This window comes from Aspergillus homomorphus (assembly GCF_003184865.1).
Source record: "Aspergillus homomorphus CBS 101889 unplaced genomic scaffold BO97scaffold_33, whole genome shotgun sequence".
In the NCBI taxonomy this organism is placed as follows: domain Eukaryota; kingdom Fungi; phylum Ascomycota; class Eurotiomycetes; order Eurotiales; family Aspergillaceae; genus Aspergillus; species Aspergillus homomorphus.
In genome coordinates this window covers 448-16,616 of record NW_020291919.1, presented here as the reverse complement: position 1 = coordinate 16,616, position 16,169 = coordinate 448, and the positions used below count along the sequence as shown (strand labels likewise).

Here is a 16,169-nt window from a genome sequence, read left to right as displayed (position 1 = left end):
TCCCCCGAACCAGAATCGAACTGGTGACTTTTCGGTCACAATTATACCATTACAGCCGAACGCCATGAACCAACTAGACCATCGGGGGCTTTGCTGATTGGTTGATGCAAATGAGCTACATCAGTGAATATTAATCTTAGCAGCAGCCACAGAACGCCGGCATTGGCATGACAGCACAAATCACGGTGCTTTGTTAATATGCCAGTCGTCGAGCAGCCCGTCTCTAAATGCATGAGGCTCCCCGCCATCATCTAAGTGCGGGCAAAAGAGTGTGCCCAAAAACTGGATGGACAGCACGGCAAAATTATCAAAAAATTAGTCCCCCGAACCAGAATCGAACTGGTGACTTTTCGGTTACAATTTCCATTACAGCCGAACGCCATGAACCAACTAGACCATCGGGGGATCGTTGATGCTGCGGCATAAATAAAGCCTCTAGATCCCCAGACCAGAGATCTATGCCATAGCAGGTACTGATGGAGCGTCGATTAGCGCAACAAGTCTCCATCAGAGTCTAGTTATCAATCAATCAATTCAAGACCAATGTGACCAGCTGAGGAAATTCCATGCTTTTCGTAGCGTACCGGCTATCGAACCCTATCCGGGGTCGAAAACGATGTAGTTGAAGAAGGACCAGCTGACATTCTTCATACTCGAGCTTCCGTGTGGTAGTGACAGCCCATGATCTGTATGAATCCTACATCTGTTGCGTTCTAAGTTCCTGTGTCTGATGGCGAGGCAGAGCGAGGGGGTGTATCTGAAACAGAGGGAGATAGACAATAGTAGCGTCATAGCACAACACATGCTAAATTTGGAATCAAGCTCAGTCAAAAAGCCCAGATGCCCTTCAGACGGGCTATTTGTAGGACTCACGCAGACGTGCGTATATAAGTAACAGGGTGTAGGCTTCAGCCTCAAACTGCCATCCGTACGAGTATAGAGTCAGCACGAGTCATGTTGCCAAGAGGGACCGGATGATGATGGGCGCTTTGGGGGGCCGTGCGGGATGATCATTGCTGTTTATTGAGCGGAATCGGGAGGGAGTTTGGTTTTTCTCTTCTGAGATGGAAGATCGGGATTTTCGTTTGGAGGGGTTCGTTCCAGGGCGAGATGATGGGTCTGTGTTTGTTTCGGGTGTCTATTCTCATGTGTTGGTATTGTGGAAGGTGAGAATTGAACTTGATTTCAAGAAAGACAAGGCCAGAGAGACGTGAGCATGTTGTGTTTGATAGAGAACTTGTATTTTTTTTTTTTTTTGTGGCTTTCTGGGATCATATTTTGGCAGTCGAATTGACCACCTCGCGGATGGATGCAGTAGGTTTATTGACGGCGTGACGCAGGGAGAAAAAGTACCTTGCAGTAGATTCACGAGCCATGAGGCATTGTACGGGGTATAATGACATCATCTTGAAAGTTAGACCAATTTCCACTAGCTTCCGCCTTAGTTGTTGCTTGGGTACGCCAAAGTACTTAGTAGCAGCAATGGCACGATAGTAGAAAACGCGATTACTGCTCGCAAAGCACTAGCCGAGAAGCCGTCCCATGGGAAACTTCACAATAGTTTGTACCTCCTTATTCGGTCACGCCATCTACACTCTGGTTGTCCCGAGCAGGATCTAAAGTTGCCAGCGTAACCGTCACGGTAAGTCACCGCTACTTAGAGCTGAAAGTCAAAAGCGAGCAAGATTGCGATAGTCGTTGCTAAAAGCATAACGGTAGGGAATATACCGCATCGGTTCACTGATGTGATGATCGACCGGGTCTATCATTTCGATTGACCTGGGGTTTCCGTTCTTGAGTTGCCTGCAAATCACGATATTTCCCCAGGATCGACCAATTGGCATTGCTATCTCACATGCCCACAATTCGAATTCACGTATAGCTAAGAAAAGGAGGCGGCGGCCTGAGGCCACTACGTTACTTGAAGGAGAGTTGAAAGAAGAACCTACCAATCAGGACGAAAATGGACGAGACATAAAGCAGCCTGCCAGTGCCAGCACCTCGTAGTGCCGTGCCGGTAGGTACAGTACCTGCAGGGGTAGGAACTGGTAGCCCGGATCCCAACCGGCTGCACAACACTGCAGCCACCCCCACCGGATCTGGGTCGAAAAAATATCGCACGTTGCTGTTCACCGTGCTGCCCGGATGTACAACATTGACCATCCGTTGATAAAGGGATCTTACAAGCACCTTGTTGGTTCACACGGCACCTCTAATAACTAAATCGAAATCGTGTTACTCAATAAACCAAAATGGGACAGTGACTGTCTTGCTACTGTTCGGGCGGTGGAGTAGTACCAAGTATCAAGTACTAGCCAACGAGAGGATTACTTGCTTGTCGCTCGGCTGTCTGCAGTGTACGTGTCGTCCTGTCTTGGCTGGTGCCCCGTTCACACTCGAAAGACAGAACAGAGTGTTAGAGTTGACTGCTTGCACGGCGGACACACCCCGGTTGACGATGTTTCCTTTTCTACACCTGCAGAACCACCCATATTCATTTGTTGCGGAGTCGAGTGGGCACGGCCTGAGCACTGTTATGTCCGATTCAGTCTCCTGTCCCCGTCATCGCTGTCTGAGATTGATGCTCGGAGCGCATAGACTACGGCTTACTAACCGATTAAGAGCACTTCATTAGACACACTGATTAATATGGGGGTGGAACTAATGTGCTCTGCACAAATGGGTCCTGCGCATCAGCCAATGGCTATTTGACGGTGCGAACCGACAAGTGGGAAGGCTCCATCAAGGGATGGATCATGCGCTCGCTGCTAAATCCGTTGATAGCAGTGGTTCATCTCAGGAGGCCAACTTCTCCGCTCCTCCATTCCCCTGTTATCTGTGCTGTTCTGAAAGGCGTCAGTCACTGAGCCTTCGATGTAACAGGCTCAGACAATTGATCGAGTCATTGGAGGGTATTAATATCTCTGACAGAGGAACCGGGAACTTGGATCAGAAACCTAGTCTGGGGCAACAATTCGCGGGTAACAGCATAATCGAGAGACACCAGAAGTAGTACGATAAGCGGATTGGCAATGTATCGGAAAAGGGGGTTCGAGGTTGGTTTGCAGCAGGAACGGTGCCCAATCTAGTCTAGCGTTCTGTGTTCCTGACTCTTAGCGGCAGCCCCGTCAGCTCGACTATCCCGGAACTTGCCTAGTGTTCTCGCCTTGTTCCACGGGTGTCGAGGCACTTCATGCACGGGATTCTTCCATGGCTTTGAGGCTGCCACACCTCCTTTTTCCCCTCTTTGTTTCCTCCTCTTCCGAGTCTCCGTCATCATTGCTTGTTTTCTATCTTCACAATTCCTGGTACGCAACGCCGACTTTTCAGGTCGATGACGAGTGTGAAGCAGCAGGAAAATAGCCCTCAGAAGCAAATCTTGAGGTTTCATCCGCGGGCTACGAGTTTGACGCTTTCTCATCCTTACCTGTTTGGGCCGCTGCTACTTCCGCCACTTCTGACCCCAGAGAACTAACTCTCCAACTAACGAATTAGTTCGAGTCACGGCTTTCCATCTCCTTTCCCAGAACAGCATCATTGACTTAATTGATTACCTTCTCGGTTCAATTCGCGGAAAATTATCATTCAATACTAGTAGTGATTTGGGGACCTCGGAGTGTTCGCACGATTCCAATTTATTGTGCTCTCAAAGCTGGTCTGGTTGGGTTTGGGTCGTTGAATAGACTGTTTGTTGCAACTTGCATGAGTGGACTAAAGGACTCGTGCACCACTGCATTGCTCCGCACGGCTCTCGCGACGATACACTAGTCTGGTTTAGTGCCATTCAAGATCCTCACTGCTTTGGTGGAGACGATCGGCCCTCGACTGCCGTCCCATGTCTTCTTCCTCTTAACCCCCAAGAAGCAGTGGCGTGTTCACGGTGCTCTGTCTGACTTTCGTGGCCATTGATGGCCCTGGGTTAAGCCACTTTTGGGGAATAACTGAGTTTCGGCCTATTGGCGTTTCCGATAAGTTTTGTTGCCCACATCTCCCACGCTGTTCCCCCTCCTTCTCCTAAAATAGTCGTGCTCCATTTCTTTTCTTTTTTCCTTTCCATAACCTTCCTTCAAATCCTTGTCTTTTAGACTGCGACCATCGTCGGTAGCAATCTTGTTACAAGACCATATCTGGTCTGTCCTGTCCTTCTCTTTATTGCACCTATATTCAATCTTTTGCACATACTTGGTCAGTGTACCTTAAGCACTTCAATTTTGTATATACATACCACTGTCGTTCTCTTCGGTCTATCGGTTCCCCACTCTTCAGTATCGGAACACCCCTTTCTCTCACTGTCTACAACGGTCATTGCGCACGCACCAACGCACACGCTCTCTTTACCTGCGTAAAGCCCATCTTTGTGCACTGTTCTACAATCGACTGTCTAATGCAGCACCGATCTTCAAAATGAACGTTGTCGCCAGTAGACCTTCCAGCGGGACTGTGTCCTACAGTCCGATTCCTCATCAAAGCCAGATCATTTCAGATTACAAGGATTCGGTATATGCCGTAACGGTGCAGCCGGTCTCATCTCGCACATCATCAGTCTCTTCATTCAAAAGCAATTACAGTGTCTCTACCGCTCCCACAGAATACTCTTCCTCCCCCGTCTTCTCAGCCTCACTGCCCCGCCTGTGTGATTCCGCCGCGTCTCTGGATAAGATCTTGGAATCAGTCTTCAAACGGTTGCCCCAGGAGGTGTACGATGCGATCTTGGAACAACTATACTTCTTACATACCGGCCCAAACCAGAATGGCTGCTTAACATGCTTTCAGCGCGACTTGCATGCTCTCTCTCTGACCTGCCGGCCCTGGGAGAAGGCAGTCAGAGCAAGACTGTGAGTGGTACACCATATTCATGCCGATAGCAATTAGTCTGACCCACCTTTTCATCTTAGGTATAACCGTATACACATCATTGGCAATGATTCACCGAATCAGTTGAAGAAATACCGACTGAAGCGGGGCAGTCGACTCCAGTTATTACGGCGAACCCTCCGGGAGAGGAAATTGCTGGCCAATCTTGTCCTTGAGCTTCGAGTACCCCAACTGGATTTGCTGTTCACAACAAGCAGACACAGTACCCAATGGCAAGAATACCGAGACTTGGTTGCATCCGTGGTCATGGTGTGCCCGAACCTGGAACGATTATTAGGTCTGACCATTCCCTACAACCACGAATTTGATCGTCTAACCCATGCGTTGTCAACTCGACGAAAGCTAAAGGAGCATACTTGGATTCTGGGTGAAGCCCCGGCAATCACCGAGGAATCGCCCCGGAGTACGTATTGCCCCTGGAGCTTGGGCCCTTCACAGATGTTCGAGTTCCTCGATTACCACGCGCAGTGGACTTCCTTGGAAACCCTTATGCTCTACGGTCTAAATGAGAACAACTCGCTCGAGCCAAGCATTTTTCTCCGCATGTTCAGTCAATTACCTTCATTACGAAACCTTTGCATTTCCAACTTCGACGCAGACGCCTTCGCCGACAGCACGTTGCAGTGTTTACCACCGCTGGAGTCGCTCCGCCTGGAAAACCTCCCGGGTGTCACCGATGCGGGCCTCTGCCAATACGCTTCGCAGCCCGAGTCCAGCTCTCTCAAAACTCTCGCTCTTATCGAACAGAATGTTGATTCGCTCCTGGTAATTTCGAAAATGCTGGCATCTCTCAATCAACTCGAGCGCTTTACATTCGTTCAGAGCAATAAATGTCCAACAATAAATGAAGAGGGCATCGTCTTTCAACCGCTTCTCGCCTCTTCAAGTCTCAAATATCTTCATTGGGATGTGACTGGCCCCAATTCTGGTGCTGCCCTGGGCAGACTCGATTATGTCCCGTTTATTAAACCGCCCCGGCACACGGGATCGCCAAATTCACATCTTGCTCAAAGCATTCTTGCTACCGGGTTTCCCCGTCTCGAGGCTTTGCGTGCACCCTCTGACATAGAGCCTCCTGGAGTTTTACAGGCTGTATGTCAGCCCATGCCACGTGGACAAGCGCTGCTCAAGCCTGATCGTTACAGTCTTCCCCGCAGCTCTCATGGTTCAGTCACCACTCGACCGATGGCATTGCCCGCAGGAAACAATTTGACCTCTGCTCGGATTCGCGCCCAAACATTCATTGATATGGCTGCTAAGGATACGGAAAACGGGATGCGATTTCTCGTCACCGACCACTCGGATTCCTATATACCCGACAACGCTTTAGAAGACGAATCTTCCGACGACGAATCCGATCTTGGCATGGATGAGTTTGACATTGGTGGCGAAGGGCGCGAGCAACACAATCACGATCTTTGTTCAGAAGAGCACGAGGGACCGGTTGTTGTGTTCGACTTCCATATGCCGGCCTTCATGGGAAGAATTGGTTCCCGGACTAGTGCGCAGGACGTATCGATCCCGCGGTTCGTTCTTCGACCAGATATACCGGGACAAGATGGAGATGGGGGCTTGATTTCGTGGAAAAACGTGCATGCCTGCAACCAATCTCTGACATATGCTGCTGGAGTCGGAGCGAACTGCTTCGGAGCCAAGGGACACCCGAAGCCACTTGCTGAAGAGCCCCCGTCTCCAACATCGACGACTACCTCACGATTTGGATGGGGAAGCATAGGAAGCCGTTCCGCACTGGGTACAAGTCCGAATACGCCTATAACCCCCTCCACGCCGATGTCAACAGCAGCACTTCCCTGGGACCGGGATGCTTGCACCGGGTCTTGGAATTACAGTCACCGAAACGGACGAGAATGGTGGTTCCACATGGAACGGGACCGCCCTGGGAATGCCGAGATTGTCGATGTCAAGCGGCTCTTCTGAATTCATAATCCTGGACGGCCTCGAACAAATAGAGCATGCAAGGGAGTATGCGTCTACGCAGACACGGCGTTCACGGAATCTAACGGGCGGGCGATCTTGGTTTTTTTTCTTGATCTCTTTTTCTCTCTCTTTTTGTTACAATCTCTACTTCGTTAGGCATAACTAGCCTGGGGATGTCCGTCTACATCTGTGACCATGGCACACCTCGAGATTGCTCGAGCTTTTTGATACCACTTACAATCCTTGATTTTCCTGCTCAATTCTCATCACTTGGCGCATTCTTGATTAGGTTATTATATCCTGGACCTCGCAATTGCTTGTACTATGTGCGTGCTCTTTCCTGTTTTTTTGATCAACCCGGGTGGTAATGATTTGTCAGTTGGCATTCTATGTATATGGTAGATAGTTATGTTAGATTTATTGGGATCATGCAGCTTCCTCAAGACAAACATCAAGAACACACAACTCAACTCCAGCTCGAGAGAAACCTCCCTGATAATGCCTCGCGGCTCCTCAGCAATTGACCCGCCGCCGCCAACACCAGCCGAGCCTCTGACTTACCTGAATCTGTCAACCTCTCCAATGGATGATTGTAGGGGTACCAGCGCAGATTCAGATACGTCTTTATCGTCTGCGGCGCCTTTCTCAGCCCGCTCATGTGCTCTTAACCCCGGTCTATGAAACTGACAGGCATATTGTGCCGGGTGTGTCTCGAATTCATATTATCCCTGTTGTGACCTTCCGCCGACATATGATTGATCGCTCAGCTGTTCTGTGTTGGTCTTAACTGGACTGATGTGGTCTGCCATGGGTTGAGTCCTGAGGGTGCGTTGTTCTGACGTGGCCAGGGGTGGACATAATTGCCGTTTCTTTTGGAAGCACCTGGGCGTTCGTGGGTGAAGGGAATAATGAAAGTACCCTGATATCAGGTGTTAATGCGGGGTCAGCATTTTATACCTATCCATTGAGTAGTGTCACTTTTGTAGCATGATCCCATGGCAATTATATTCTTATAACTGGGACAGACGGGGCAGATTGAGACAGATCGTTGATGCCAAGTCTATAGGAGATGAACAATGTCCGTCCGAGCGTCTTCTTACGGCTGAACACCGACCTAAAGCTGAGTTCGCGGAGTACCCTTTCAGCCCTCTCAACTGGGGAAGAGGTGAAGTTATGGTAAAGTGTGAGAGTTTGGGACCAGTCGTGAATATAGTCAAACGGGTTGCTCTTGCCATCTTAAATCTCTTGCTAGACACATGATTCCCCTTTGACTAGCTTCACCAACACTTGAGCAGCTTGGATTGAATGTCTCATTTACTAAGAATCAGAATCAGCTATGGCTTGGGGAACTCCGTGCTTTACTACGCGCTTAACCACTATAACCTATTGCATAGTCTGGGCAGCCTATCGATACAGATTTTATCCAGATCGGTCCAGAGGAGGTCGTAATAATAGCAGACTTGGCTAAGATGTTACTTATCTGGTGTCTCGCTCAATATTGTTATGGATGCGGGCTAGTTTTTTCTGTGTACAGCACAGAAACCAATGTGACAGCTCTCTGAGATCTTGTTCTCAGGACTACAGAGAGTCGGAAAGGGACCCAGTTGTATAGACAGTACATCTTCTCCAACTTGCTCAAATCATTGCTGTTGTATTGACTGTCTCTTGATGTAGTTATTACTAACAAGCCACACCTCCCTTGGCCTAACCATGATGGTTATTTTAAGACCGGTTAGTCTATCATATCTCAGACGAAGAGTTCGGTTTTTTGAATCAAGAATATTCATAAAGCCACAGATACGTGAGTTAATACTGATTGATGCTGAATGAACAGGAGCCAGACTTGTATACTTTTGAAACGAGCCGAACAAGATAAAGTGAAAATAGATCAGGAGGTGGAATTTGAACCCAAAATTCACTTCGCTCGGCTTTGTTGTGTGATAAGTGTCACCATATTTCCGCTTAGCGGAATGGATTGTCGGTGGTTGGTTTCATGATGACAGCTGCCCACCCATCCCATCACCATTCCAATTGTTTCTTACATCTACTTGGTCCATTGAAGAACTCTTTATCGTCATCTCTTACACACCTTTGGCTGTTGAACTTTCTGGCAGCCTTCAACATGCTTAAACCCCGGGTTGGGCGCCATTACAGGCGGAGAGGAAAGGCCCTGGTTCCCTGTCCAAACCCCTCAATTGCAGATATCTTGGCCCTCAGTCCGAGTGAAGAGATACTCACTGTGCTGAGCAAGCCTACATGGGGTCACACTGTACTCCTGCATGACCTATCGTATGTCTCTAAGGCTGGTTCCGGCATTGGACCTGCCGAAGTCGAATCGATGCGGCTCGTGTCTCGCCATACCTCTGTTCCTATCTCACATGTGATACACACCACATTTAATGCATATTATGGCAGGATTGAAATGAGCATCGTACCAGGAGTCTCCCTCGATACAAGATGGGATATGTTGGATGAACGAAGCAAAGAGTCCGTCTGCCGCCAAACGTGGAATCTAATCGCCAAGGTTCAGGCTATCCCGCGGCCACCAGAGCTTGATGGCTTTGTTCGATGCGGAGTAGATGGCTCTGCTCCCCGTGATTATATTTTCAAGGACCTGCAAGACCCTCCTCGCGCTCTGAGAAGTGATGCGGAGCTGCGCGCTCGAGTCCATGAGCGATACGTGCACTTTGGAGGCTATCAGTATGAATATGAACTCTCAGAGATGCTGCCACGATCCGACCGTACTGTTTTCACCCACGCCGACATCGCGCCTCGGAATATAATGATTGACGAAGAGAACAAAATCACAGGCATACTGGACTGGGAACATGCGGGCTGGTATCCCGAGTATTGGGAATACGCCCAAATCCTCCGGTCGGCTTCCTGGGGCGATTGGTCTGAATGGATGGACCGCACCGCACCACGGAAATGGGATCTGCATGGAATAGAGGCTGCCAGGCGAGTTCTATTACTGGCCTTAGATGAGCCGGCTTATTATTGGTGAGCAATGATGATGATGAGCGATGTGTAACGGCATGCCCGTGGCCTTCAATGTCTATATTTGAGGATGACATAAATTGCCGAAAGGGGAAAGGCTTGGTTCGGACTGGGCAGAAACCCGATTAGTCATAGAAGCACTCTTACCGCCCTCGTGCTTAGCCAAAGCTCCGGCAAATCGTCAATCGAAAGCAACCTGGATATTGGGTTATCTGAATCTGTCTTTGCCTACAAGTGCTACAATACTCGCACAAACACAAGTTGTAATTGCTGGCAAGCGTTGGGAATCTTCCATCAAAATGCCTCTCATCAACGAATCGCACGACTCCCTGCCATGTAGGTTGCTTCACAGCTCCAGAGAATTCTCCTTCTGACGCGTGCATCTTCTATACAGACATTGAAGCAGAGCCTTCCACTTCTGCCCGCGCAGCTGCGGAGAGGCTTATCACCGCAGAGCTTTCTGCTGACTCTCAGACCACTCTCCACCCGTCCATCCCCGGTTGCCCCGAACCCCAGTTTTCCCCCCTCATGCAGCAGGAGGTGGATCGCAAGGCATCTGGATTGCCCTTGACTGGTGGAATTGACCTATCGCGCTACGAGGCCCCCGAACCGCCCGCCAGAGCTTCAGACGGATCGCCCAATCTCGAAGAGTGGCGCCGGACGTTACAGAAGGCCTACACGGCTAGTTCTCACCTGTCGATGAGACACGACAACCTGGCGCTATTGGAGGAGAATGGAAAGAACGCGTGGCTCATTGGCAACTCGCAGTTGGAGGACATCCTACGCGGCCTGGAGAAAGAACTGGCCGAGACCAAGGAGGCTGCGGAGTCGGTCAATAAGGAGAGGAAGATGGCCCAGGAAGCCAACAAAGGAGAGCTGGAAGGATTGGAGGAAACTTGGAAACGGGGAGTGGGCGCGATCCTTGAAGTGGAGTTGGCTGCAGAGGGTTTACGGATGCAAATCCTGGAGCAGAGACGCCAGCTGGCGCAGCAGCACGCGCGGTAATAGCATCGTTTCCAAGGGGTTAGATCACTTTGAAAGCGCATTCGGCCAGGATATTCGCCGCGCACTGATTCGGCCGGATGTATCGGGATGGTACTTCTGTGTACCTAGCTGCTGCTTGGTGTCTCCAAAAATGGGTTGTCAAGATTGGGGTCTCCGCTCCTGTGCATTGGAACATATTCGGCCTTGAATGAGAGAGCGAGCAGGGACCATATCTAACAGTGCGGATCCTGTACCATAATAGCAGCGCTCTATATTTGTGGCCATTGGGGTCATTGATTGGCGCCGAGCAACTGACGGTGGCGATGCATCGCAGCCCTGGGGCGGGGAAAAGCTCTGGTTCTGGCGATCCCCGCACGACTTTCACACTTCGGGCGTCTGGAACTTCGATATCATCCGCCAGCTCAAGCAATTCATAACACGAGCTCCGCATAAAAGCCCCATTATCGTCAGGGATTGATCCGCACTAGTCCTTCCGCTGCTATTTTTCCGTCCACTGCTCCCCGGAAAATCCACCGTGCCAATCTTTTCGGCATATCATCGGCTACTGCCTTGAAACCCTCCATGACTGCCTGGCTGGGGTAGCACCTGCTACGAGCTGACGACATCTTGAATCATGAGCTTAACGATATGTTCGATTTGGTTGCAAGAGAGACGCAATGGACCATTGCTGGTCGAAGTACCGTTCACAGGCTATCCGATTCGATCGCCGGCCTCGGCCTTATGCTCTCTCCAGCTTTCGCCTGCTTTTGCGATTCACCATCAACTGAAATATGGATAGTGTTCCCCGGAGCGTCTTAGATAATCTAGGTGTGACAGTTACTGGTTTCATAATGTACCATATTATTGCCTATTCGTATCCCGGACCACATACTGCATCATGAATGCATCGCCCCCTCTCTATATGCGGGGAAGCTCTTTGTTTTCTACCAGATACCCTACCCGTTCTCAAAAGGGACATTGAAGCTGATAATCACCCTCCATTATAGCATGGTCTTGACTCGGGTTGCATATCGATAGCTACGGGGCACCAATGCCAGGTCTGATAGTAAAAGCTCAAGGATTCACATATGCGGGGAATTCGACTTCTTGTGCGGAGACAGACTTCGTCTCTCGTAGAACTCTTGCCTATCAGATCTGGTCTTGATGTGTTCATAGACCTCCTTTGAGGCGGGGCCAGAACTATTTAAAGTCGTTGATCATCCATGGCATCTCAGGATTGATTCTCATCTTCATCCATCTCCCACAGAAAAATCCTACCAGAAGACACTGCATTGGATCGCAGCGATGACCATCCCAGATGAATATGATATCATTGTCTGTGGTGGAGGAAGCACCGGGTGCGTGGTGGCCGGCCGCCTCGCCAATCTCGACCACAACCTCCAGGTCCTGCTGATCGAAGCAGGCGAGGATAATTTGAATAACCCATGGTAAGAGATCACAACAATCTCTGTCTGACCCCTACCAACCGTATTTCAGGGTTTACCGCCCGGGAATCTATCCTCGGAACATGAAGCTTGATTCCAAGACCGCGTCTTTTTACTATTCGCGGCCCTCAGAGTGGCTCGACGGACGTCGCGCCGTGGTGCCTTGCGCTCATGTTCTTGGAGGAGGTAGCTCGATTAACTTTATGGTATTCTTATTTTCATGCGATGATTGTCGCACTTCATGCTGATGACCGTTAGATGTATACTCGCGCATCTGCTTCCGACTATGATGACTGGGAGTCGGAGGGCTGGAAGACCGATGAACTCCTGCCCTTGATGAAGAAGCACGAGACATACCAGCGTGCTTGCAACAACCGGGACCTTCATGGCTTCGAAGGACCGATCAAGGTCTCATTTGGAAATTATACCTATCCGATCATGCAGGACTTCCTCCGAGCTGCAGAGTCCCAGGATATCCCTATCACAGATGACTTGCAGGATCTGAAGACTGGGTCAGTGGCCAGGCTCCCTGTACCTTGAATCTGTACTGACTTTGGTTGTAAAGCCATGGAGCTGAACAATGGCTGAAATGGATCAACCGTGATACTGGTACGAGCTCTCACTTCTTTGATTCATTGATTCAAGTGCTAATGGCGTTACACCATCAGGACGGCGCAGCGACTCTGCCCACGCATACGTCCACAGTACTCGATCCCAATACTCGAACCTGCACCTCAAATGCAACACCAAGATTGACAAGGTTATCATCGAGAACGGCCGCGCAGTGGGAGTCGCGACTGTCCCGACAAAGCCCCTGGCAGGCCACAACCCACCACGGAGAATCTTCAAAGCCCGCAAGCAGATCATAGTCTGTGGCGGCACCCTCAGCTCTCCCCTCATTCTCCAAAGATCGGGAGTCGGTGACCCCGAGAAGCTTCGACGGGCTGGCGTGGAGCCCCTGGTGAACCTACCGGGTGTTGGCCGCAATTTCCAAGACCACTACCTGACATTCTCTGTCTACAGAGCGAAGCCTGACGTCGAGTCCTTTGATGATTTCGTTCGCGGAGACTCCGAAGTCCAAAAGAAGGTCTTCGAAGAATGGAACATCAAAGGGACCGGGCCCTTGGCGACGAACGGCATCGAAGCTGGCGTGAAGATCAGACCCACCCCCAAGGAACTGGAGGAGATGAAGACCTGGCCGACCAATGACTTCTACAAGGGCTGGGAGAGTTACTTCAAGAACAAGCCCGACAAGCCTGTGATGCACTACTCCGTCATCGCCGGGTAAGTCACCCCCATTCTTCCCTCGTGGATCTGTGACCTAATAAACCTTCCAGCTGGTTCGGCGACCACATGCTCATGCCTCCTGGCAAGTTCTTCACTATGTTCCATTTCCTGGTAACTATCTTCGATAACCCTACCCAGCACTCTTCACGCTCACCATCCAAACCAGGAATATCCCTTCTCCCGCGGCTTCACGCACATTCAGTCCCCCGACCCCTACGAAAGCCCCGACTTCGACGCGGGCTTCATGAACGACAAACGCGACATGGCGCCCATGGTCTGGGGCTACATCAAGTCCCGCGAGACTGCGCGCCGCATGAGCGCCTATGCCGGCGAAGTCACCGGCATGCACCCGCACTTCTCGTACGACTCGCCCGCCCGCGCGTTCGATCTCGATCTCGCCACAACCAAGGCCTACGCTGGCACCAATCACCTCAGCGCTGGAATCCAACACGGTAACACATCCCCACCCTTATCTCCCGAGAATAATCAAGTAAAGCTATACTGATACAGAGATGGGAAACAACAGGCTCCTGGTCTTCCCCCCTGGAACCCGGCTCCTCGCCCACGGCCACCTTCCTCAGCTCGAACAAACAGGACACTCGAGAAGAGATCAAGTATACAAAGAAGGATATCGAGCATATCGAGAAATGGGGTACGTCTGGAATATTCCCTTTCCTTCTTCCTTCTCTTCACTTATCTCTATCGTTGCACCCTTCACCATCCCCCGGACTGGAACCATCACTAACACAGAAACTTCACAAGTCCAACGCCACGTCGAAACAACATGGCACTCCCTCGGAACCTGCAGCATGGCCCCGCGCGCCGGCAACTCCATCGCGCCCCAGGGCGGCGTCGTCGACGAGCGACTGAACGTCCACGGCGTCCAGGGTCTCAAGGTCGCCGACCTGTCGATTTGTCCCGATAACGTCGGATGTAATACCTATAGTGTACGCCTTGCTTTCTCCTCCTCGTCCCCTTCTTCTGCGTGCGCTAAGAACTAACGGTCAATTCAGACGGCGCTGTTGATTGGAGAGAAATGTGCCGTGTTGACGGCGGAGGATTTGGGGTATCGAGGCGAGGCGTTGGAGATGAGGGTCCCTGAGTACCATGCGCCTGGGGAGACGAAGGGGCTGTCCAGACTGTGATTGAATTGATTTTTATTTTCTGGGGGACTAGGGGGTTGATTAATAGGGTAATACTGAGGGTGTCAGCTATCCGAGGCTCTGGTGCTAGTGTCAACTCCTAACTCCAAGAAGGATCATCAGATATGGTATAACTACATGGTGATTTGAGTAGTCCCATTCCGTCAGTCCTTAGCTGGTCGGTTGGCGTTGATATCATTTAGGATGGCCCCTGCACCGGCCTGGGCCAGTCTGGCCGCCAAGTTCTGGGCGAGAACTTCCGCTTCGCAGGTGGTTGCGATTCTCGCCTCGAGGGTATCCTCAACGCTCTTGGAGCCATCCAGACTGACCACGATGGCACTGATACGCAGTTGGTCTGGTTGAACCCATTCCGTCTCGACGCCGATGGGGACACTGCATCCGCCTTCCAGCGTCCTCATGAGCGACCGCTCGGCCAGACAAGCCAGCGTGGACTTGGTGTCCGCAAGCCGGTTGAGCAGCTCCTGCATATGCGCATCGCCCCTGCGGATTTCCAAGCCCAGCGCCCCCTGCCCGACGGCGTGGAAGATGCCCCCATCCTTGGAGCCCAGGTACTGGCTGATGCGAGACTGAAGGCCGATGCGCTCCAGCCAGGCCGCCGACATCACCATGCAGGTATACTCGCTAGCAGGGTCATCGACTTTGGCCAAACGAGTCTCCACATTGCCGCGCAGGTTGGCAAAGCGCAGCTGGGGCTACAGCCGGCGCAATTGAGCGGAGCGCCGCACCGACGACGTACCCACGACGGCGCCTTTCGGGCAGCGTCTGGAGGCTGGTGTAGGGCAGTCCCGCCTTGACGATCAGGGCGTCGCGCGGATCGTCCCGCTGCGGAATCGCGGCCAGTTCACAGGAATCGGGCAGCTTGGTCGGCATATCTATTATGAATTGGACGTTAACAACGAGCAGTGTGAGGGCTTGGAGCACACCATCAATCTTTTTCTGTTTGTGGTGAAAGGGGAAAATGGGGCGTGGGGGGATTTACCTTTCAAACAGTGGACAATAACATCCAATTGACCCGATGTGAGCTTTTCTTCCAACTCAGTTGTCCAAAGACTCTTATCGCCGAAATTATAGAGTGCCGTTGACTGGTCTCGATCCCCAAGTGTATGAAGGGTCTCAATCTGGTAGGATCGGTCTGGTGCAATCTTCTGCAGGCTGTCGCGGATTCCCTCTGCCTGGACGACAGCCAGGTTGGAGCGTCGCGTTCCGATGCGCAGTGGCGCGTGCGCATTCAACAAGTTGTCCACCATAGTGGAGGTTCGGGCTTGGTGGGTTTGTCAAAGGGAGGATAGTGTATAGACTAGGTATAAGGAGGGACAGCAGAGTCGAAAGTGTGGGGTTGAGAAGGATATTATAAGTTTTTTGTCGTTTTTCTTGGATGGAGTTACATAAGACCATCGGCGAGCGCTCACATAGCTAATCACTACCTAGTACTAGTACTGGTTTCAACCCACTCAGTGGATAGTGATACTGGGGCCAAGCC

At 51.0% G+C, this 16,169-nt stretch overlaps 5 protein-coding genes and 2 non-coding genes across 7 annotated transcripts; 4 read left to right on the top strand and 3 right to left on the bottom strand.

The window, feature by feature from the left end:
- BO97DRAFT_t201 lies at positions 1 to 88 on the bottom strand. The gene has a single exon. It is a non-coding gene; the product is annotated as a tRNA-Tyr (tRNA).
- Positions 89 to 319: 231 nt separating this feature from the next.
- On the bottom strand, positions 320 to 405 carry BO97DRAFT_t200. Its single transcript has one exon. It is a non-coding gene; the product is annotated as a tRNA-Tyr (tRNA).
- A 3,508-nt stretch (positions 406 to 3,913) lies between these two features.
- Positions 3,914 to 7,017, top strand: BO97DRAFT_149390 (uncharacterized protein). The gene is made up of 2 exons (XM_025690162.1): positions 3,914 to 4,835; positions 4,896 to 7,017. Exons 1-2 carry the CDS (start codon positions 4,405 to 4,407, stop codon positions 6,811 to 6,813), a joined length of 2,349 nt encoding a protein of 782 aa, XP_025549058.1. The 5' UTR covers positions 3,914 to 4,404; the 3' UTR covers positions 6,814 to 7,017.
- A 1,918-nt stretch (positions 7,018 to 8,935) lies between these two features.
- Positions 8,936 to 9,817, top strand: BO97DRAFT_472018 (kinase-like protein; the record flags this gene model as incomplete). The annotated part of the gene is made up of 1 exon (XM_025700091.1): positions 8,936 to 9,817. One exon carries the CDS (start codon positions 8,936 to 8,938, stop codon positions 9,815 to 9,817), a length of 882 nt encoding a protein of 293 aa, XP_025549057.1.
- A 292-nt stretch (positions 9,818 to 10,109) lies between these two features.
- Positions 10,110 to 10,815, top strand: BO97DRAFT_426894 (pre-mRNA-splicing factor SPF27 family protein; the record flags this gene model as incomplete). The annotated part of the gene is made up of 2 exons (XM_025697165.1): positions 10,110 to 10,146; positions 10,205 to 10,815. 2 exons carry the CDS (start codon positions 10,110 to 10,112, stop codon positions 10,813 to 10,815), a joined length of 648 nt encoding a protein of 215 aa, XP_025549056.1.
- A 1,284-nt stretch (positions 10,816 to 12,099) lies between these two features.
- On the top strand, positions 12,100 to 14,763 carry BO97DRAFT_472016 (GMC family oxidoreductase; the record flags this gene model as incomplete). The annotated part of the gene is made up of 10 exons (XM_025700090.1): positions 12,100 to 12,242; positions 12,292 to 12,445; positions 12,498 to 12,751; positions 12,805 to 12,848; positions 12,908 to 13,523; positions 13,577 to 13,637; positions 13,693 to 13,978; positions 14,053 to 14,178; positions 14,289 to 14,473; positions 14,540 to 14,763. 10 exons carry the CDS (start codon positions 12,100 to 12,102, stop codon positions 14,669 to 14,671), a joined length of 2,001 nt encoding a protein of 666 aa, XP_025549055.1. The 3' UTR covers positions 14,672 to 14,763.
- BO97DRAFT_457155 (putative porphobilinogen deaminase Hem3) lies at positions 14,735 to 15,936 on the bottom strand (the record flags this gene model as incomplete). The annotated part of the gene is made up of 3 exons (XM_025699199.1): positions 14,735 to 15,381; positions 15,419 to 15,561; positions 15,669 to 15,936. The coding sequence occupies 3 exons, from the start codon at positions 15,934 to 15,936 to the stop codon at positions 14,833 to 14,835; spliced, it is 960 nt and encodes a 319-aa protein (XP_025549054.1). The 3' UTR covers positions 14,735 to 14,832.
- Positions 15,937 to 16,169: the final 233 nt, after the last annotated feature.